Genomic DNA, 24,201 nt, shown 5'->3' with positions numbered 1-24,201 from the left:
CCCCTTGATGAATCCACCGTGGCTGGCAATGGCATACTCGATTCTATAGGCCTTGTTGTTTGAACCAATCCACCCACTATACTACTTCCTCCTATGCTAGGATTCCTTTCGGCTCCTGTCTGAGATGAATCTCCATTCCTCACTGGCTCTAGGTGGTACACTGACACTATGGGACCAATGGTAGCCGGTACTTTAAGAGCATCCGTAATCTCTGAGAACTGACACTCTCAGCATTCAGCATTTCTCCTATCAAGAGCTTCCCTACTACTTCAGTACTAGGTGGGGCTTGTGGTTCCCTAATTCCCTGTCAGAACTAATTCCTTCCCCACAGCCTCCGGAATATATGGAGGTGGTCTCTCTCAGATAATACCCTTTCTATCAAGCTGTCATCTGTTTCACTGTCGTCATCCTCAGCACCCTTTTTCTGCGTACCCCCCGACTTGACCAACAGTGGGTATAATTTATTCCCCTCAATTGTCTGTACTCTCCATCTCTTTTCCAATGCGTCCCACCTCGCATCTTGAAATGCCCTAACTGACCTCTTCACTCTTTCTTGTCTTCTGTCCCTGTTCCTTTCGTGTGCCGCCCTTATCCATGCATGCAATGCCACAAACTAGGTTGGTCTGGGTAAAGGTCGGAAGGAAACCATAATCGATTTCAACTGATGTAACACTTTCAATCTAAAGGTTCCATATCGGGGAAAGGTCAACTCTTCATTACCTTCAGTCATTGTACACCAATTCTCAAGCCAAAGTATAGTATGCAAACCCACATTCGTAGCCATGTAAGGAGCCTCTCCCTCCCTCCACCCCGGGGCTCTAATTTCTTTTCTCTTTTAAACAAATCTCTTAATACTTTAAAACATTTCATGATGAAACTAACTTCTCTCTAATTACAGCGTTCTTTCGCTTTCTTATGACAATCCACCAATCCCAGCGCGGTATCACACCAACCGCCCTATTGCAGCGCGGCACCTTTTGGAGTCACTCGCCCCCGCTCGCAGCAGTTCCCCTCCTTTACAGTTTGTCTCTCACTCACGCACACGTCCCATTCACACACTGAAATAACTGCCTGTACGTCCAATCAATTACTTCGCTCACTGTACGTCCACAGTCTGACTGTACATCCACAGTCGTGTAATTGTCTCCCGAAAACTGCCAACTGTCTGTCCATGAAACGACCGGACAATCACTTCATCTGATAGGTTACAAGCACTCAGCAACCCAATACCAGTGTCAGTTACTCACACCTACACATTCATTCCCCCTATCTGGGTCCAGCGGGCAATCGATGGTACCTCACGATTCCCTTAACAATGGTCGACAATTACTCTGGATGTCTGCCACACCCTAACTGCCTAAGCTACTCCTTGAGCCTAAGACTTTCCCGGGCTGTGCACGCTCACAGGCTGATTTCCTTTCATACAACAGGCATTCCAACTCCGCAAGACATTACAACACAAGACACCACAACATAAGCGCCGCAATCTAACAACACAAAACCCTATTCATACTCACTCTCCACGAACTGCTGCTTTCGCCACACCGTCACTCTCCGTCGTTTTCCATGAAATGCCGTCTTCGACCGATAATCCCCTGGCCAATCCTCATCTAAATTCTATGGGCCTTAGGTAAACTCTTATCCTAATTTAGATCTCCCCTTACTCTAGAGACAACCATCCTCTACGGCTACCGAGTGATGAGGCCGGATCCTCTTCTAGATTTTCTTACCAATCTTTAGAATCCTCGGTCGACTAGATCTTTATTGTCTGCTAAGAAGTGTAAAGGGGGAACAACAGTGGTCATAACAATTTCAAAATTTTGCCAAATTACTCCAATTCAAGAACCACTGACCACTGAATGAAATTTAGGGGTTTTATTACAAAGCCAAAAATAGTTGAGCATACAGACACCTCAGTAAAAGATTTAGGAAATAAACCGGAACTAATACAAACATAATCCTATGCAAGAGTCTCATACGACTCAATATGATGAGCAGAGTTATTTCTAAAAGCAAATAGGCAAATAATGTCAGTCCCTGCTTGAAGCCTCAACTGCATTCGTTCAAAGGGAATAAAAGAAAGTTAGTCTGTACCTACACTACCACTAAATGACATCCCTACTTAGCATCATTCCCAGGCAAGAGAATAAGGTGTCAGCTGTGAAGACTTCCTAAGAAGTACATTCACCTTCCATCAGTGAGTAGCCTAAGCTACCGAGCTTGTTCTAAGATGCTCCTTCTATTCTCCTGCCTAGTTCCCTCTAAACCCAAGACCCTACTCCATCTTTCCTGGCTAACCAAGAACTGAACCTTCTCCCTCGGGGCACTTTCTCTAATACAAAATCACAAAACAGTACACACGCCTTGGTCACATCCCTTGAGGCAGGCATTAGCTTATTGATTTTTCCAGTAACTGTCGACTTCGTGCAAAAAACGTTGCTGTGTCCTTGGGTCCCAGGCACCTTCTATGACAAATATTGCATTCCAAGGCGCTCCCTTCGTTCTCACTCCTACTAACCTAACTCCTAAACAATGGTTCATTCTACCTAACAAGCTCCACGGCCTTGCACCTGCAACAGAAATGCATGAGAAGCAACCTTGTACAAACTCTGAGTTACAATTCGAAATTCAACTGCAAAAGGAGCCTTTTCCCAAGGAACATTTCTCTAGCACATAATATTAGTTAAAACTAAGAAAATACACTTAGGCATCCACTGGCTTTTTCTTGTCCCAGGCCTTTACACATTTAAAAGCACCTCTAACATATCATCAGAAGCAGGTTATTGAAAAATCACTTTAAAAGCATGAATTGTCATTACATTTTTAACGCAATGTTATTCTTACCATGTTAGTACATCACACGTTTTCATTAATACCATTTCTAAACGTGCAGCTTTAATATGGCACATTTAACCTAATGCAACATTTTACACATATGAAATAATTTCTACATTACTTATGGCATTTCTCAGTTAAAGCACTATATTAGTCTTCGAATAATGTGAGCACATCTCTACATTTTGCAATACATTCGATTAGTCCTACATTTCTAATGATCACACGTTAACATAATCCTCTAAATATGCGGGTGCTGACTACTGGAGATTATAATGCACCCCTACAATTTTCTGAACATCATGGCGCTCTATCAGTCCTCATTTTCCTCAAATTGATGGCAAAGTTGACACAGCTTACACTCAAATACGGAGGTCTACTACCTACTTGTAAAGGATGCTAACGGAAAGATACCCAGTCTAAACTTTATGAACAAGGTCCTGGTTAAAGGAGATTAATATAATCCAAAAATTCTTCGAATTTATAGTCACATTTTTGAGTTAGAAAGCAATTGGGCAATTTTCCTAGAGATGGTGAGGCATGTTGTTTCTTTAAGGCCAGTTACCAGAACATTTATTTCATGCCGGCATGATCTGGACTAAATAGAGTATTATACAAATATTCGCTGAGCCCATGATTTCTAAAGTATTTTTTATATACTTCTGTCAAGGGATCTTGTGCGCTTGTGGTCTTGCAATGATGGTACACGGTCTCTCGCCACATCTGCCCAGGTAGAAATCCAGTACAGTAGCCCCACTTTTGGTTTTAAGGTCAGATCCAGCCTCAACAGAAAAAGTAGAAGTGCTCTAGGGAAGCCTAAAAAAAGATCTAGCTGAATCGTTTTTGGCTTTCCCAAGCAACTCGGCAGCTTGAAGGCTCCATGATTCTGAACCATTCAAGACAGAAAAACTTGTGATCTATAGATCTCAAGAGACGTAGACACATGGTGAGTTGCTGCACACCTGGCAAACCTGACTATTGCGGATGCTTTGTATCCATAGCAATATACTTTTCAACATTTCGCTATCCATAAGTAAGAATCGGAAAGTCTCACACCAAGATAATCAAATTCTGTTACTGTCTCCAAAGAGGTTTCACTGATTGTTATTTTACCTCTAACATTTCTGAGCCTATTGAACAGCATAAAGTTTTTCTTGGCAGCGGCGGCCGGTGCAAGTAAGTGCACTGGGGTGGTGGGGCAGGACGGGGAGGAAAGGAGGGAATTCGACTGATGATGGAATAAGGAAAATAAAATATATTAATAAATCCTATTCCATCGTCTGTCGACTTCCCCTCCTGCCCCGCCCCACTGCACTTCCCTACACCAGCCACAACTGAGTCTTGGATGCATTAAACTCCAAGACATGGATGCTCCAAAAAGAGGGTAACATCTGAAGTCCTCGCTTGGTTTTAGCTGTTAATAAAGTGTTGTCCGCAAAAAGTAGAGAGGGTACTTTCTGACCTGCCAATACAGGTGAGTCATTCAAATAAAATAAAAAATTGGGAATTTGTTTTGATATCAGAAGGTTAGGAGGTTCGCACCCAAATACTCTGACTGCCAGTTGTGAGAAGTTGGCCTGGTGTATGTTGTCCACTAATTAAAGTGGGCCCCTTGCACCAGTCCAAAAGACCCTTATGGTGTATGAGGTCAAAGATAACCTTTAGAAAGCTATCCTAGTGGTATCTGTGGAGAGCAGCCTTCAGTCTTAATCTTGAAGGAATGTAAAGCAGCTTGTTTTACCAGAATATCACCTCCTATTTCGACTAAATGAAAGGAGAGCCACACAGTAGTTATATAAAAATATGTATTTATTAGTATACCACTCTCTGGTATCCTCTACACGAGGATAGAACACAAAGCACACAATACGAAATAAATGGAACAGTTGTATGTAGCACAATACACAGTGGGCTCCAGGAGGAGGCCAAACCATATACTAAAATAGTGGTATAACAATCATGACTCGAGTCAAGACAAGGTCTAGAGCACGTACAATTGATGGGACCCCAAGAAACTACCCAAGGTGAGCAGATAAGGACCCCACGGAGGACAAGGGCAGTGTGCTTACACAACAGCGGGCTCTGTACAATTCTATGGGGAAGTCCTGGTTGCGATTTCAAAGTTTAAGGACCCTTCTAGGAGGACTTTGAGTAAACCCTCTGGAACTTAAGAGGTTGGAGAGCCACCTCGTAGTTCCCGAGTTGCCTATCTCAGAGCAGCCGGGTTCATAGGTCTGGAGTGATGACAGAAACCGCTGTCGTTCTCAATGGAGGGGTGTGAAGCAATACTGCTGCCATGAAGGTAAAAAGGGTCCAATTGAATCCAAGCCTGGATTCTTGAAGGAAGGAACCTGAAAGCAAAGGGAACAGAGTTTAGGTCACTTCAGAGTGACCAGGGGCTCAGTAGATTTATGCCCACCGTTACCGGGTGCGAAGAAGGGATGCTTAACTCTGCAGCCACAAGGACCAGGATAAGTCGACAATGACCAGGAGCTGGAGGTGAGCTGTCCCACAAAGGATGTCGAGTGCTGAGGGGTCGGTGACCAGCTGGAGCACCAACAAGCCTTGGCGACAGCAAACCACACTGGGAGGTCAAGCAGGTTACAGTGTAGAACAGCAAGGTCCAGGAGACTCACCAAGCAACAGAGAGTTTGGACACATCTGGAGCAACCAGGAAAGCTCAACAGAAATCAAGATGACCCTCAGGAGGACCCACAGGCTGAATGAGCAGGAGTTGCAAGGGGACCTTGAGTGAGATTGCAAAGTACCAGCCCACGATGCACTCGGTGCAAAGAGGCCAGAGTTCTTTGGTGAAAATACTGCTCAGGACAACATGGAGTCCAATGTACAAGCTCAGAAATCACCAACAAGCGTATGCAATTGCAAATGGATGCAGTTTAAAGGGGTTCGGGTTATGTGGTCCCAACGAGGGTTGCTGTCCTCAAACTCAGTGAGAGGGCAGCTCAACCTCAAGGAACCCATCTCCTGTGTTGCTGAAATTTTTACAGTCTGCAGGAGCGCAGGATCATCAGACCGGTCAATTGTATTACTGTGCAGGGGAGTGACTCTTTCACCCCAATGGAGATACTTTTTTTTTTTTTTTTTTTTTTAATTTATTTATTTATCAGAAAAACAGCACATTACAATGCATACAGAGCCGTTCGCCTACATCCCATCACCCCAATGGAGATACTTCAGTTGTCCTTGGTGCACTACTGCAAGGGGCCTGTATGGAGCAAGGACACAGGCAAACCTTTGGACAGACAGGGAGCGCAGTCTGGCCCAGTCGAAGTCCAGGGAAGTCCAGAGTGTCCAGACGGTTGAAGGTCAATGGTTTCTTCTGGTAGAATCTTGTCCATGTAAAATCTAAAGACTTACAGCCAGATAAGACATTTTGTACCCACTGGAGGGGGTTGGACAGATTTGGGGGACCCTCCTCGGCGAGGGCAGGACAGAGGGGTCGTTACACCCATTTCATTTGTCCAGCTACGTGCCAGAGCAGGAGCCAATGGCTTCCAGAAGTGGTGTGAGCTGGACTATGCACAGTACACCAAATGTGTCCCCAGTGCAGACTTTAAGGCACTCTCAGAGTGCACCCACCCATCCCCAATACACTAAATTCTACCTGGGAGGTGGTCACACCTCCCTGTGACAGGATGCTTATTGTGCTGCCTTCCCAGCAGCAGGAGGGCAGAAGGTGTCTCTGGTCGGTAGCATTCATTTTCTGCTGACCGGGTCGAGAAGGCTGACCCCTGAGAGACCAGTGATGCCATGAAGCTCGCTTCAGAAGGGGGGAATCCTACCTCCCATACCGGTTACCGGTGTGGAGGTATGATGCCTAGGTCTTTGATACCAAACACAATATGATTCTATGCAGCCGTTTTTGAGATAGCACTTACTGCAAGGTTTTAATGCACCTCTACCTATATGTCCTGCTGACTCACAGACAATTGATTGATTCCAGTGCCATGGAGAGCACAGGACTTACCTTTCACCCTCTAACTTTTGACCTCCCTCTTCCCTAATTCTGTGACTAATTGAGATAGTTTGGGGGTTATAGGCTGATTGGTGTGTTGCCTAGGCACTGCAGAGCGGAAGTTTAAATCACCCTGGGCTACCTTTATAAGTGACGCTGCAGGGCTTCACTAATTGGGGGGCACATAGACCAGGCGTATCTGGTTCCTGAGACTAAGGCTAGGTCCTTACCAGCCGTGAACAATCTGATGGCTGATACTGACATCTTTCTGCACCTGCAGCAGCCATCACCCAGACTGTTGCTTGACACTGACTGCATTTGTATCTACTATAATGCTAGTGAATTGTAGTTTTGTATTTACTATTGCTATAGTAGAAAATAGGTATATAGAAGGGTGGGGTTCTACTGCGCAAACATTTAAACCTCTATAGAGTCACAGGGCTATTCATAAACGGCATTTTGTAGTACATTTCGTATTACTACAATAGTTCTACTAAAGTACTACAAATTTTGCAAATCTCCATCTCCACCTCTCCTATCTTTTCTATGGGAAAACCTCACATTGTAAGTTTACTACTTAGGAACTGTGTGAGAGCGACAAGTGGGAGTGTCTGAAAATGAAACCTACTCACTGCTAAATGGAAAGGGGTTACAGAGGCATAAAGATGGGTTTAAGGAAGGTTACAGTGCTTTGAAAGGGGCTTGCATCCATCAAATCATAAAGCTAATTGCTATTCCAAAACTGCACTTCTAAAGTTACTACAACCAAAAAGGGAATCAAAACAGTAGTAAATTATTCCAGCTCAGAACTAGAGTAAGTCCAGAACCACACATAGCCAAAAATTGGTACTGCAACACCTTCCCATAAAAAATAATGGTGATAGTGACTTAAAATAAAAACCCATGTGAAATAATGTTAAATTAAAGTAAATTATTTACAGTAGTTAAACATATAAATAAATATAAATGCATACTAAACTAAACCATTTTTTTTACTTTCGATAGGAATGTTTTTTTAATTTAAACTTCAGAAAAATATATGTTATTTAATTTAAAATAGTTATTATATTTCAAGATTCATTTCACAATTTAGGTAATGGTGCTGTAACATTTTTTAGTTTCATTCTACTTTTAAAATAAATATATAAATGTAATATACTTTAATGTTTCCCATAACACTATTAATACTATAAACCTTTTCATTTTTTTTGTAGACTTTACCAAACACTTAACTGTCAGGGAAGGTGTAAAAAGTTAATCAAAGTTTATAATAACCTAGTAAATATATTTCATGTTAAATATTAATGTAAATTAACTTTGTACTTCTATTTTGAATATAGAGTATATCAAATGCTACAGCGCTATTAACATACAGAAATTTGGGAGAAAGTACACAAGAGACAAATGGAGGCTCTCTTGAGTTGTCTGCAGTTTCTCATGAGTGACAGCTGTTTTGTATTAAAGAGAACCCAAGACTATTGTTACTCTATCCTTTTAGCTCAGTTTCTATTGCATACATTTTCTTATTTTACATGGATTTCAAATAAATGTAACATTCTGCAGAAATTGAAAAAAAACTTAACAATCGCTCTAGTTAAAGCTGTTGAAAACACTAAAATTATCATTAGCACAGTACCTTATCTTGCTAGGGCCAAGGAAATTGCCATGAAACCGGTGTAGTTCCAATGTCCTATAACAGTTGTACACTCCAGAACTTAAGGCAATGACTAGAAATAAAGGTTCACTTAGGATTTTTTATGTTTTCATAAGTTGTCTGAATCTGCTGTAGTTTACATTGGACCTAAGGTCCACTGGCAGAGTGTTCCAGACTTGTGAGCAAGAACGGAGAACGTATAACCTCCTGTTTGTTGTTTTTTACACTTTGTGAACACCAAGTAATGCATATGGCTAGATCTCAGTTGTCTAGTAGGAAAATACTTGTTGATCCGTTACGTCACGAAGGCAGGACAGTTGAGATACAGGACCTTAACCACTTCGCCCGGCGCACATTCCCCCCCTGTGCGGGCAAATTCCACGAGTGCGCAAATCAGTCGACCGCCAGTTGTCCTACGCACACGCCCACCATGACGTCAGACGGCCGGGGGCCATCTGACACATAGAATGGGTTAAAGACCATGCACCACACCTTGAACCTGGTTCTCTGCTCTACTGGCAGCCAGTAAAGGTCCTTCCTCACAAAGGAGCTAGGGCCATATTTGGGCTGAAAGCATACCAGTTGGGCGGCCTGATTTTGAATTAGCTGGTTTCTGCGCAGAAGGGTTTTAGAGAGGCCCACGTAGAGAGAGTTTGAAAATTCAATTCTGGACATGACTAGGGCTTATTATTACCTGGATCAGAGCCTCCCTGGTGAGAAACTTCCTCATCTTTTTTATGAGCTGCAGTTGGTAAAAGCTCGCCGATGTAACAGCGCCTACTTGCTGCTTAAATGAAATGTCCTCAACAATAATGACCCCAAGGCTTTTTACCACCTTTTTAGGGACAGAGTGATGGAACACAGCGGTCCACCTTACTCTTTGTGAAGACCATCTCCGTTATGTCAGAGTTCAAATTCAGCTGGTTGCAGTTTGTCCAATACCTTTATCAATACATGTTTTATGACTGTCTGGCAGAATTAAGAAAACGCCAAGCCTCTTGAGATTTCCCGTAATCAGTTTCTCTTGTACCGAATCTCCTAGCATGAATATCTGGCTGCTGTAGAATTGTGCCCATCCTGATCAAGTTATAGTTATTGACAACATATTGATGATGTATTATTGTTGCTGGTTATGGGGCTACTGTTCTCGGCTAGTCGTACAGGATGTTTGCATTTTGTGTTATTTCGCCCCTTTGAAGCCTCCTTGATCCGAAGTGTCCATGCAAGAAGGAGAGGATGTATATTAGGGTAAATTAAACAAGGGTGAAGAAGGTGATTTTATCCGCAGTTCAAGTGTATTAATATGTTCTTATGTTCAGGTGATGGTGTCCATCCATGGAGGAGCTTTTGCAGTTGGAGGGGCCTCCATGTATGATGGTTCTCCTATATCAGCATATGAAAATGTGATTGTGGTCATAATTCAATATCGACTTGGCACTCTTGGATTTTTCAGGTAAGATATGGCTTTAGAATGCAACACAATTTCATTAGTATAGAGATGACGGTCAGATATTTCATGTTGGGCCCTAACAGAGCTTGTCTTTACAGTTCATTTCCTCTGTAATCACATATTCAGCTAACCTCACCATCAAGTTCTTTTTGATCTTCAACAATTGGTTGCCTACAGCAACGGTTCATTTTTCTTGACTTCTTTTTATTAAAAAAGAACATAAGGTATATATGCGGCTAGGCATTCTGTCCTTTATTCAGTTTTGCGTTAGAGATTTCTATTTACGCAAGCAATTTTCTTTATGTTTGTGTGTGTGTGTGTTCTCCACTTGTAAGAATTGAAATGTTCTTTTACATCTCTATCCTATTGGTATTCTACTTACAAATTACGCTCTTTTAAATGCCCTCAACCATTCCTCTGTTTGCTAATGTCAACATTTACATGCTTAACGTTCTTGTTATTAATACTTAACAAATGAAGTCCTAAAACGCGTTCTTATTTGTTGAATGCTTAATATGTGATTTACATGCTTTCAATGTTTCTTTGCGACCATGTACTTTACATGCTTTTTTAGATAACATTTAGAAGAGGAATACATTAGATTTATTTTAAAATTACAGATTTTGTTGAACTATTTCAATCATTTGTCGTACTAGTTTCCTGCATATATTTTAGGACCATTAATTTATTTTTGATTAATCACGGAGTAATTTGAGCTTTCCGTAACACGTTATAATTTCACCAGTATAAACACGTCCACTCCATTCTAACATTGCAAAATAACATGTTTACATTATTTGTCGTCAGTTTGCTCAGGCAGGGCAATTCTAAAGTATTAAAACCGCAGCTGGGGTTATGTTTTCTGCCCTGGTCTACAAATCCTAGAACCAAAAGGGACTTAAATGCCTGGTACACCCAAGACCATTTTTGTGAAAGTTTTGCGATGCCCTTGTGCCACGCAAGGTACACCAAGGGTGTCCCAAACCTAGATGAGATTTACCAAGCAGCGCAAGGCCACCTTTTGTGGCACTGCAGTGCTTAGTAATCTAGAGTAATGCAAGGCATAGCAAGTCATTGCCTTGTGTTCCTCTGCCCAGTGTGGCGTTTATCGGGTGAATCATGGGTGTCTCCAAATATCCACCCAATGACTTTGTTTCATTCCCAGATTAACATGAGTGGTAGACCTGGGAATGCATCAAAAAGCTATGCCCAACCAGGTGATGCGTAACAAGGAGAAATATATTTTTTCTCCTTTAAGTTCCTCTTTGTACATGCGTTGCATTCTGCAGCACACATCGAAAGTGGAAAAAGCCTCAAAGGATTGTTTTTGTGCAGGAAGGTTTCCTCCCCTGTACCATAGCGCCAGGTCGCCTGCATTGGCGCTAGACAGTCAAAAGTGTGCCAGCGCAAAGAGAGAGCAGGAATGTGCAATCTCTTGATAGACATGGTGCATTCCTGCCCTCTTCATTTCACACAGCTCAGCACAGCAAATTGAGTTGCTGAGTTGCATGAACAACTGATAAATATGGTTCCCAGTGCGCAGAACTAACCAGTGAAGATGCATTTTGCAATTTTGGGACGCGTACATTTGAATAAAGAGGATATGGAAAGAAAAAAACAAATACTTGTGAAAGAGGGACAAAGGACTGCGTGAACATATGGGGTTAGATTTTACGATTGAAACCTTTAGATGGAAATGGCAAACAGGTGCCAGTTTGCCAAGAAAAGTTTAAGGGCTATCAATGAATTGAAAAAGTTTAAAAGTTGTTGATAGGTGGGGGGGAAGCGTTGGTTGGCATATTATTAAATTATTTGCCTGCCTGTATTTAGTGGAGATTTCTGATTTTCCTACAGTCACATTCTTGTATACATTTGTTTACATTTTATTGCAAACCTCCAATATATCCTTGGCACCACAGTATGTTCTTGTGAGTATGTAAATGTGCAAGTTTCAAGGAAGTTAATTTTAAACATGTTTGTACCTCATCTTGAACCAGCGGCCCAAGGTTTACTAACTCTTTATGCCGGGTTTGTGTCACAAAAGAAGCAGAAGCTCTTCCTACCGAATATGCACCAAACATAATTATGTCCCGCCAGCTTTACACATCATGTCTTTCACCCATATGAATAAGGTAGGAGCTGAAACTGCTCTGTAAGGATATTTGAAAGAGATAATCAATTGTGTAACACCCTCCCCCCCCAACAAAAGTCTTAAAGGTCTTAGAGCTCTAGTACGTTTATCATACCCCTTAGGAAATCTCACAACACACAACCTCTCATTTTCCTAAAAAAAAGTCAGATAGAATATGGTAGATGAGTTTTGTTTCTCTTGCAATGAAAAAAACAAACAATGTTCCAGGTTAAAAACACTACTAAAATCAAAACACCAAACATAATATTAGCCTTAAATTCAAAGATTGATGTCAAAGAGATAAACACTCAATCGATCCCCAACTTTCCAACAAGTTCAATACTATACTCCGATCTCACAAAAAATGAATTCTTGAATCCAGATGTGTCAAAGCCTAAATATTATGCAGCAACATCCTAACCACAATAGCCTGACCCACTGGACATCCATTCACTAAAACATACAGTGAGGCAATAGCTGATCCAAACCACAAACAGCAGGCCTTTACCAAACAATTTAGACAAGTAATTCACATCATGCACTACTTCAGTTTAAACAGTATCTTCTTTCCCTCCACACTCCAGCATAACCATTTTTGCCCAGCTAGTCTTTATGATTTTTGTGAATTATGGAGCCCAGGATTCCTAAAAAAGCTTTAAAGACTCACACAAAATACCTGGCACTTCCCAGTCTGTCCTGAATTACTTCACGCCACCAGAATCAACTCTCTTGCCCTCACCAACTTGTGAAGTTCTCCTGAAAGACCCTACAATCATCCGCTGATACAACAGAAGTATTCATGGAAAGCCCTCTGACATCTCCAATATGGCAGGATTCCAAGTCTAGGTTCTCCACGTTGATATAACTACCAGTACTGTTTCCAACCATTGTCTCACTAGCAACCTCACTCTCATGATCATTGTGAATGGAGGAAAAGCATACAGAACAGGACTCCTCCAATCTTGAAGAAACTCATCCACGTCCCAAGTCTCTAGTTCCAGATGTCAAGTAAAACTCTTTCCACCTGCATATTCAATCTGTTTTCAAAAGGTTCTATCTAGATGGGCCCCATCTGATGCTTAGTCTCAATAATATTTATCTGTTCAATATTTGTTTCTTCTGTTAAACAGATCTCTTGTGAACACCTCATACACATTCTCAAATTACTTGTTTTCAACTTCTACTGCATCCAAAATTGTAAAGGTCGAGGAAAAAAATAGTTTGTCTTGTGGATGACAGGAGACCTAAAATGTTGTCTCATATAGGTTACACCTAACTAATACTCACCATGAGGGACAAGAGCCTCGCAACAAAAACCAACTTCACCACCTGCATGGCCATGGTAGTCACCTGGATGAGATCCAACTGCCTTAAGCTCAACTCAGACAAACTGAGATCTTCAGAAGAAAAATATCTGATTCAGACTCTACCTGGTGGCAGGCAAATTTGATAATGGCAACACACAACTCAGGAATCACCAAGCAACTTCTGAACTGGTTCCAAACCATCCAAAACACCCTAACAAGACTCATCCTAAACCTGCTTTGATTACCCAAACATCACCTCACATTTCAAGGAACATTACTGGCTCCCCATATGCAAGAGCACTCATTTCAGCTTACTCACGCATACATACAAAGCATTAAACAACGCAGGCTCCCATCTACCTTAAGGCTTCATTCACTTCCATCAACCTTCCAAGCACCTCCGCTCAGCTGGGCTCTCACTAGCACATGTACCTTGCATACACTAAAACATAGTTGTAGGCCATGCCTTCTCGTACGCAATGCACGTAAGGACCTCCCACAACATATTGAGTCTCATTGCTTCTCGTGACTGTAAGAAGCTGAAGACCTGGCTCTTTGAATAAGCTCCCCAGGGAGACAGATGCCTCCCCACCTGCAAAGCACCTGGGTACCTTTATGGGTAATTACTGCACTATACAATTTGACATAACATAACATTCTCAAAGAAATCAGATCTCAAGTTTGTTTTAAAGTCTCTTTGAATGTTCCTATATTTCACCCTCAGACACTTCAAGGCCTCATCTATTTTGTGAACCATGCACATTAAAAACTGAGACACCTGATTTGGAACCAGACTTGCTTTTTTCATGAACATAACAAACCCAGATTTTCTAACAATCTTGCACTCCCCAGTGTTTGGCAGAACAACTCTTCTCTGTCTTAACCCATAATGAGAATGTTATTACAGTAAATGATACGTTTCATACCTCTTATTCTGAGCCAGATTGAGTGGAAGGAAATAATATTTTCACAATTTTTCTGCCAACAATAATTGCCAGAATGTTTTGTATGACTCCCAAAATGGAATTGCCAAGTAACCATATTCCAGTTCCAGATATGATAGCCAATCCTTTTTTTGTAAAATAGCTCCCAGAAAATGAATCCCTTCCATCTTGAAAACGATTATATGCCACCCACTTGTTGAAACCCCGCAACTTTATAATTGGGATACTTTCCAAAGTACTTTTTCTCCAATAGTAATATATTGCTTATGAAACCTATGTTCCCTAATGAAACCTCCACAATGGACCCTTTCAATCTCATCTCTTGAACCTCATGATCCACTAGCTTTCTTTCCTGTAGCGGATTGGTGGAAACTCATTCTTGTAGCCGTGAATTATCTCCAAGACCCAATGATATGAGTTATCTATAAATAATTTTGAAAATAAAAGGCTGCTGCCCCGAAAGTCCTAGATCTGTACAAGCCTCATGCACTTCTTAGCTTGTGCTCCCCACATATGCCTCTTCCTCTACGTCTTTGTTGAAAGAAGCCTTCTCCTTTAGTTCCGCTCTGAAAGAATGAACCATGCGGATAGTGTCTGAACTCATGGACAAAAGAGGCCCTGGTGATGCCTTGACCCCAATAGAGGATCTGACTCCTCGTTCTCCTGGTCCACCCAAAAGCACAATCATAAAAAACCTTTTTGATTTCTGCTTGTTGCTGCTGAATAAATCTAAATGTTTCTACATATTTAGATATCTCTTTAATAAAGAAGGCATCAAACAATATGCCTTGTGCTTTCTGAATCCATTGTCATAAATCCCTCACATTAATATCACTATCATTAATATACACTACCTCCTGCAAATGAAAAATCTTAGTTAAAGGACCAAATATTCACAAACCCCTGTTTTGCAAGGTTTTTAGTCCATTATACAAACCTTTTTGTGGACTGCTTCCTCCTTTTTATATAAAAGCAATGATTTGAGCATCCAACTCAGGGGTTGTCCTTTATCTTGATATACTTTTAGAAAGTTGGCATTTCATTGTCCTAACCATTTTGTGTCTTCTGCGTGTCCTGGTTCACCTGACTGTGATTGGCTCTGCTGTTGTGCTTTGTGTAGACCTCTCAGATGATGAGAAAAAAGGATTAGGTGTTTCCAGAATGGTCCATTCTGCCAGGATGGCTGGGGTGGAGTTGTTCCCTGCTCCACTTATACTTAAAAGGGCTTGCCTCCAGGACACACAGAGGTACCTGGCATTAGCCTTTTGTCTCCACAGACATCTTAAATCCCTGGCAGGGGAAGGGAAGGCCTTTCCAAAACCAGATGAGGGGTTATTATTAGGAATCCCCCACTTCAAAGGCTGGTACCAAGTGTAAATATTGGACCCTCAGAACACGTCTTCAGTACACTCCTGGAACTGTGGAAGAATTTGGAAGGACTGCCTTGAACCCCAGAAAACTGCCCTGCTGCTACTAGAGGACTTGTATGCTGCCTGAAGGACTGCCTTGCTGCTTGAAGGAGAACTGGACCATCTTCTTGAAACTGGACCCCCTGAAGTGAATCTAAGTGCTACTTTACTGTTCTCCTCTGTGACCTTCAGGGACATAACAAGCCCATGAGGACTTGAACCCTGCACCTAGCCTTTGCTAGAGGGAGTCCTAACCCCTCAACTGGAAAGGGTTTTATAGGTGCTGCTTCTGACTAATCATAAAACGTGGGGGCATATTAGCAAAAAGCTCGTTAAAATTATCGCTGTTTTAGTGGCAGGAAACTGCCACTAAAGCGGCAATAATGGGCTTGATAATATGCGCTATATAATTCCAATAGAAGCCCAGGTTAGATGTCCTGCCTTAAAGTAACACAAATAGCCTCTGTACTTATTCTCATCAAGAAGTTGTCCAATGAGTGCTACATGAGTGTTCCCATGTGCCACCCATTGTTTATGAAGCTAAACTCTATTTGTTGAAATTGGCAGATGGGGCTTTCTTCTAAAAAAGAAGAAATGTTTTTATTTATCCTAACAGTTCACACATTGCATGTGTGCTGCACTGTACAGCACATATCTAGAGCCAGATATACATAGAGTTCATGTAACACAGCACAGCAAGTAAAGTTGCTGCACTGCGTTGCATGAACGGAACCGAGCACAACAACTCCATATCTTCTAAGAAGTTCCTCAGTTATACTCTCTCACTGTGCTGGCACACTTTTAGCAGTGATGCACCAATTCAGGCATTGCTCTGCCATAGTGTAAGGGTGTCTGCATTTTGGGAGGTATTGTTTTTGTACAGGAAACGGTCACTTCCTGTACAAAACTATAATCTACAGCATCTGATCCAAAACAATTTTAGAGGCTACATGCTGAAAGATACATTTTTAAGGAGTTCATGGGAGTGAGACCAGGTCAAGATGTACTGGTACATGGTAAGGTAGACGTTAAGCAAGTTATCTAAAGATGAAAAAAGAAAAGTTTGGACTCATTAAGAGTCTGGATGAAAAGTGGCAGTTGGAGGAAGACATAAGAGGTAGTAGGCCTTAAGAATGATTAACAGTAGGCCTATATATGCATGAACAATTTCTTATCTAATCTAGTGCTGAAGATGTTCAAACCTTGATACTATTATGCTTTTTCACTTACATAGGTGAGCCATAAAGAAACTAATTTTGAGTGACCCAAGAGTATAGATACTTTTTAAAATTCCAGAATAGGCACAAACTCTGCATTGACCTGTCATATTTTCCCTTACAAATCACTTCATGTGCTATCTGTAGAGATTTGTGTGAGAACATGAAATCGTAAACAAGGAGAATGTGAGGTGTGGACAGCAGTCAAACAATCAGAACTTGGAATGTTGCACAAAAGTGCACCAGGGTACAACCTAACCATGATGTAATGTTTTTTTTCCCTGTGGTGTTTTCGTGCTGAAAAAATTGTGGGAGCTCAGTGGTGTTTTTGCCCTTACACATGCTGTCTCAAGTCAATGGAACCATCTACCAGAAGTGACATATAAAGATCATTCTATGGCCTTTTGTATGTCAACCTGCAAAGAGATGCCAATGCTTTCAGCAATGTAGAGTTCATGCAATTATTAAAACGCTATTAAAACTCATCAGTAAATACACTGGGTCAGATTTAAAAGCTCCTTGCAAAATGTTTTCGACACCGTTGCGTCACTTCTGTGACGCAGCGGCATCGTAAACAATGCGCCTAAATGTTACAGATTTACAACGTGCCGCATCTAGTGAGATGTGTCACGTTGTAAAGCCCTGCGCTGCATTATACCTGCGTCAGGTATAATGTATGCAGGGTGGGCGGTCCATGGCAAGGAAGCCCCGTAAATGTAACACAGTGAAATCTACAAGAATTCACAGAGTCACTTTTACATCCATGCTGCGTCAAAACCTTGCACCTGCTTGAAGCAGGCGTAAGAAGTGACGCAGCAAGTTAGGTATAGGGCACCCCTGAGCATTGCTGGAGTTTCGTCGCGCTTTGCGACACAACTCGAGCAATGGGCTGCCCTTACACCAGAAGATGCGCGCGCATCTGGCTATTCTTGCGCCACGGTGCGTGGCATTGTAAATGCGATGCATCCGTGGTGGCCCAAGGGTATTCCTGCATGTCGCATCTTTACTGGCGCATCCCTGCTAATATGCAGGGATGCGCCAGTCCTCGTAAGTCTGCCTCTCTCGGGGTAATTTCAGAGACGCTTTTACATGTATTTTCAGCAGTCCTCTTATAGTATTAATTCACACACTCATAAATGTAAATCCAAAAGGTACATTGTACGTGTAAATGTGTGAGCTGCAATAGAAGTGTCAATGCGTGTTTCTTGTGTCACAAGATTCACAATCACATCCACACTCTCTATTATTTTCCTATACAGGTGAACAAGTTGTTTAATAAACTTCTTTACTCAATTGTTTGTCTGTTCATTTCATTTAATTCTCATGAAATTTTCAGTTTTCATTTTTCATTTTTCTCATTACTTCAGTAATTCAATGATTGTCATCGATTCATACATTGCCCGATGCATTTCGAGCTACACAGCTCTTCCTCAGGGGACTTTATATCTGAAACAAATACATTCCTTTACTATTGGTGTACCGGACTTATTTAAAACAAGCAATTCATGTTAATGGTCAAACACTCAAACAGTTAATTCCAGTGATCAAATTGCATATGAAATCACATTCCTCATGTTCCCCAGCGTGCAGAACCTCAAACTGGTGTGTCACCTTATGTCCCAGTCTTTAAAAAAATAAACGCGTGTATGTGTGAAGAAACTTCCAAGTAACTGACCTGTACCCTTGTAGTTTGTGACCTGGTCTGTGTGCTGTAATAAAAGAATTCACACGCTTGTAATCTAACTGAAATAAATTCTTTAAATGAAATTGCAGGCGTGTTTCTCCCACCCGTAGGGGGTTCTATCCTTCTCTTACCGTGTACGTAGTTCGTGTGGTTTCCCAATGATGGCTCGTCGGCGTGCGTCGCTCTTTCTACGCGATGTCTATGATTTTTATGGAAATGAGTGGTATCTTTCACATACGTAGAGGATTTCTGAACAATGTTCTGTAAGTGTCTATCGATGAACTTTCCAACTGGCTCATGTATTGATCCCACTGTGGATACAATTGGTCGTAATGGCGGTTTGGTGGGGTGCTTATGAATTTTGGGTATCATGTATATGTACGGTATTGCGGGATTTGATTTCAGTAGATACTCTTTCTCTTTTTGGCCTATCACGCCAATTTTTATTGCATTTTCAATGATGTTGACTAGGATTTTCTCAAATTCCTTGGTCGGATCTGTTTCCATCTCCATGTAAATTTCTTGGTCTCAATATGATCAAAGTTGACATGTACAGACCTGTTTACTGTACCATGTATAATTGTATATAACATGTATATACTAAGGTTGAATAATTATGTATTTTCTCTATCACGTTCCCTTGCACCACGATTGTATAATATTGTATAATATTGGAAATCTGCACCACATCTTTCATCATTTATTTTTATTTTTATTTTTATTTTTATTTTTATTTTTATCTCCGTGTTCACCTCGAAATTTCTCATCTATCAGTTTAGGTCACATTACACACACACATTATTTAGCTAAACACAACGACACGCGCCATCAAATAGTTAATACACAATGTTTACAAGTCGTCCCACGTGACCGGCGCACCAAACCATAGACATTGAGTGTATAGAGCGATACACGCCGACGCATCACGTCTAATCTGCGGAAGTCAACAAAGTAGTTTTACCCGTCCCACGTGACCGGCATAAAAATCATAGACATCGCGTAGAAAGAGCGACGCACGCCGACGGGCCATCATTGGGAAACCACACGAACTACGTACACGGTAAGAGAAGGATAGAACCCCCTACGGGTGGGAGAAACACGCCTGCAATTTCATTTAAAGAATTTATTTCAGTTAGATTACAAGCGTGTGAATTCTTTTATTACAGCACACAGACCAGGTCACAAACTACAAGGGTACAGGTCAGTTACTTGGAAGTTTCTTCACACATACACGCGTTTATTTTTTTAAAGACTGGGACATAAGGTGACACACCAGTTTGAGGTTCTGCACGCTGGGGAACATGAGAAATGTGATTTCATATGCAATTTGATCACTGGAATTAACTGTTTGAGTGTTTGACCATTAACATGAATTGCTTGTTTTAAATAAGTCCGGTACACCAATAGTAAAGGAATGTATTTGTTTCAGATATAAAGTCCCCTGAGGAAGAGCTGTGTAGCTCGAAATGCATCGGGCAATGTATGAATCGATGACAATCATTGAATTACTGAAGTAATGAGAAAAATGAAAAATGAAAACTGAAAATTTCATGAGAATTAAATGAAATGAACAGACAAACAATTGAGTAAAGAAGTTTATTAAACAACTTGTTCACCTGTATAGGAAAATAATAGAGAGTGCGGATGTGATTGTGAGTCTTGTGACACAAGAAACACGCATTGACACTTATATTTCGACCCTGAGGCTCAGAAGGGTACTCACATCACGCACCAACTACACTCCAGAAATTTGTTTTAAAAAAAGCACACCGTCAAAAAACAAATCGAGTGCGGAGTCAAAGTTCCATTTGGTTGAGCTGCAATAGATACATTGTATGTGTAAATGCACAAATGGCAATGGGCATGGATAGAAAAATGGGAATATCTGCAAACAAGCAGGTGGAGCAAAGTGAAGAAGTCTGGGCCCGATTCACAGAACTAACATACAACAAAATCCTAAACTTACTACTATTTTGGTATTCACAGAAGGCTTACTCATTTTGGTATTCACAGACGGCACTTACTCATTTTGGTATTTACTGAAGGCACTTACTCATTTTGGTATTCACAGAATGCACTTACTCATTTTGGTATTCCGCCCGGCATCTCCACCACCGGGCCGTAATCTTCTGCCCGAGTGCAGACATAAAGTTAGTATGAGTAAGTGCCTTCTGTGAATACCAAAATGAGTAAGTGCATTCTGTGAATACAAAAATGAGTAAGTGCATTCTGTGAATACCAAAATGAGTAAGTGCCTTCTGGGAATACCAAAATGAGTAGGTACCTTCTGTGAATACCAAAATGAGTATATGCCTTCCGTGAATACCAAAATGGTAGTGAGTTTAGGATTTTGTAGTAAGTTAGTTCTGTGAACCGGGCCCACAGGGTATAGGAGGGGTGTGCAAATACAAAATCACACACATACATCTGCTTCAGTAGTAGTACAACCCAAACAAACTCAGATCTACTCTAGCCAAGCCTCGCAGCAAGCCACACATCCCACATGGTCACTTACACATAATACAAGGGAATCACACTTTTAGCAATGAACGAAGGATATAACACTGTCAGCAGAAAAACCTATACCCAAACAAAAAATAAAGGAAAAATGGTCATATAAAATTACATATTGCAAACACCCACCTAAATTGAATTTAAAAACGTTAAAACATTTTTACCAAAAAAAGAAATAAAACTACTTAAAAACAATCAAAGACATTTAAACATTGTATGCACCTTTAAAAATGACACTGCAAATATGTAAACTCAAGATATGCACATACTTGAAAAATTACAAATATGTACATTGTGAGTGATTCATAAAAAATACTGTTCTCACATCAAACTCTGCTCTACACACACTCAAAGAAGTAGCATGAGACATTCTATTCCCAAAACCATGCCCTCACAAGCACACACACAGTGACACCAAACACAATGATGTCTGCTTCATGATGGCTCGCAGCACAAGGGGGAGAAGTCAGTGCTTAGTGTGTGAGTTGTACCTATGTGCTTCCTCTTGTGATGATAGTCAGTTGTATTCTATTTTCCTCAGGTTATGCCTGTGCCCCTATTCTTTTCAATTCATAGTTCTATATAGCCTTGGCAGAGATCTTTGCTACATTATATATAACTACATATGTATGGTTTATGACTAGTAGTAACTAGTAGTGACTACTAGTAACTTTGCAGTCATATGTTTGGTTTTTCACTTCCCTACCCATTCATGGAAGGATTTGGGAATACATATGTCTATGACTTCCTGTAACTCTTCCGGATGTTTCTATGTTTTTGACTATATTCTAGGCAGAGATTTACAGTGAGGTGTAGGCATAAATATACATGCACTGATATCTTAGCACATAGATTTATCTTCCTGAAATGCCCCATTTTAATTAATTTATGTTATGTGCTTAATTTTAAGTCCACTACTTTTATTATATTGATGTATTTCTTAAACTGTGTGGGTCTACCAATATGTTTTTGCACTAAAGAAACACGTTCAAGTAATAACAAAACAAAAACGTGATTCAGAAATAACAAAATGAGAAATTATCTTACCCAGACTAAAATGCTTTCTTTTCCAGTACTGGTGATGAACATGCTCGTGGTAACTGGGGATTCCTGGATCAAGTGGCCGCTCTGCAGTGGGTCCAGGAAAACATTGAATCTTTTGGAGGGGATCCAGGGTCTGTCACCATATTTGGAGTATCTGCTGGCGGAATCAGCGTTTCTGCATTGGCAAGTTTTTTTTTCTTTAAACTCACTTCTCTGTAGTGTGAACCCACCTCATAAACAATACTTTATCTCTTTACCTATACAAATGAAGGACCTCCTTCTGAGGCTCTATTTACAATTGTGTAAGTATTTTAATGCAATAATACCTCCAACAGTATTACCTATATTGAGGACATGGAAAACACCATGTCAAGGTATTTCGAAAAGGGATTATAAGGTGACCAGCCATCAATGCTATAGATTGGAGAGTGAATTAAAAGCAGAATGTATTATTACTTCACCAATTTCTACATGAAAACTCATAATTCTGGAGCAGTTCCTGAGCATATGTTCCACATGTCTTATCGGGTGGATACATATCTGCAAATCCATGCATGCTACTGCACCCAAGAACAACAGATCAATAAATCAATCAATCAGGGAATTGTAAAGCACAGCTACTCACCCACAAGGGCATCAAGGCGCTGGGGGGAAGCTCTGTTGAGTGCTGGGGTCATCCGACGAGCCAGGTCTTGAGATCCTTCCTGAACTGGGGCAGTGTAGGTACTTGCCAGAGGTGGAGGGGGAGGTGGTTCCAGGCCTTGGCTGTGAGGATGGAGAAGGACTTTCCTCCTGTTCTGGTCTTGTAGACTAGAGAGAGGTCAGCTGATTGAAGGTGTCTCTTGGGTGCATAGAAGGAGAGGCTGTTGTTTTGGTATGCTGGTCCGATGTTGTGGTGTGGTAATAATGCATCATCTTTAATTCTGATTTGGCCAAAAACGGCAGATTGTGGCTGAATCAGAAATACCAGGGTACTTGTAATTAGGGCCTGAGTTGGGTAGTTATGCAAAATCTTCTTTTTTTTATTTTTATTTTTTATTAAGATGTTGTACATGAGCACAATAAAACATAGAAACTTCTCATCAAGAAAATGCAAGAACGGTACAGATAATACAATAACCAGAAATTATAAACATAAGCGAATTCCGCTATGCCCAACAGTATAAAGTTATACAAAGCAAAAAAAAAACGTCATAGCGTTACCAGCACTAAAGATATATATCAATGTACAGAGAGAGAGTCAGGGATAGTCAACCATCTACTTCCATATATGTGCTAACCAAACACCAGATTTACTGACCCAATATCCTTTTCCGCCTCCTTTACAGAGCATACAAACTATATTCAGTATTGTACGTAAAAAGAAACCGCGTCCGCCACGCTTCAAATGAGGGAGCATCTCTTTGCAGCCAACACGAAGCTATACATAGCCTGAGTACAGCTGTAGCTACAAATACCAAATAAACAGTATTATTGTTAGAGGCCATGGCGACATCAGTCTCCATATCTATACCCAGTAGGATCTGCATTAATGATAGCTGAAAAGAAGTACCCAAAATCTCAGATTGAAACTTATTCATATGCCCAAACAGGTTCCTCAATTCAACACACGTACCAAAAATATGCATCGCGTCCGCCTGCTGGGCACCGCATCTAAAACATTTCCCATCCGGATCACAACCCCACTTTGAAATTTTGTAGGCGTATGATACAAATAAAAAAGGGTCTCATAGTGTTGGGTGACCAGGTTGGCAGACATAAGCACTCGCCCTGCTATCTTAATTGAATTCTCAAGCAAGATCCCTTGGCATCCTAATCTATTCTCCCATTTACTAACATGTATTTCAAGATCGTTAGGCATGGCATCAAACATTAAGTTATACAGTACCCCTATCCGAACGGCTCTCTTATTGGCCTCAATAAGAGGGTTGGATTGCATGCACGGGCGGGCTTTCAACAGATAATCACGTATTTGCAAGTATTTAAAAAAATGTGAGGTTGGGAGCTGATGTTGTTCCTTAAGCTGGACAAACGAT

At 41.0% G+C, this 24,201-nt stretch overlaps 1 protein-coding gene across 2 annotated transcripts in view; it reads left to right on the top strand.

The window, feature by feature from the left end:
- LOC147677777 (fatty acyl-CoA hydrolase precursor, medium chain-like) overlaps positions 1 to 24,201 on the top strand; it is a 239,784-nt gene that overhangs the window by 70,639 nt on the left and 144,944 nt on the right. For both annotated transcript variants that reach the window (XM_086945434.1, XM_086945435.1), the window contains exons 5-6: positions 9,785 to 9,918; positions 22,195 to 22,348. In XM_086945434.1, the coding sequence (XP_086801560.1) occupies positions 9,785 to 9,918; positions 22,195 to 22,348 (288 nt within the window). The remainder of the gene's footprint in view (positions 1 to 9,784; positions 9,919 to 22,194; positions 22,349 to 24,201) is intronic.

This window comes from Lissotriton vulgaris, chromosome 12, assembly GCF_964263255.1.
Source record: "Lissotriton vulgaris chromosome 12, aLisVul1.2, whole genome shotgun sequence".
Classification (NCBI taxonomy): Eukaryota; Metazoa; Chordata; class Amphibia; order Caudata; family Salamandridae; genus Lissotriton; species Lissotriton vulgaris.
The sequence above is the reverse complement of the archived record's forward strand: the minus strand, read 5'-3'. Positions and strand labels throughout refer to the sequence as shown.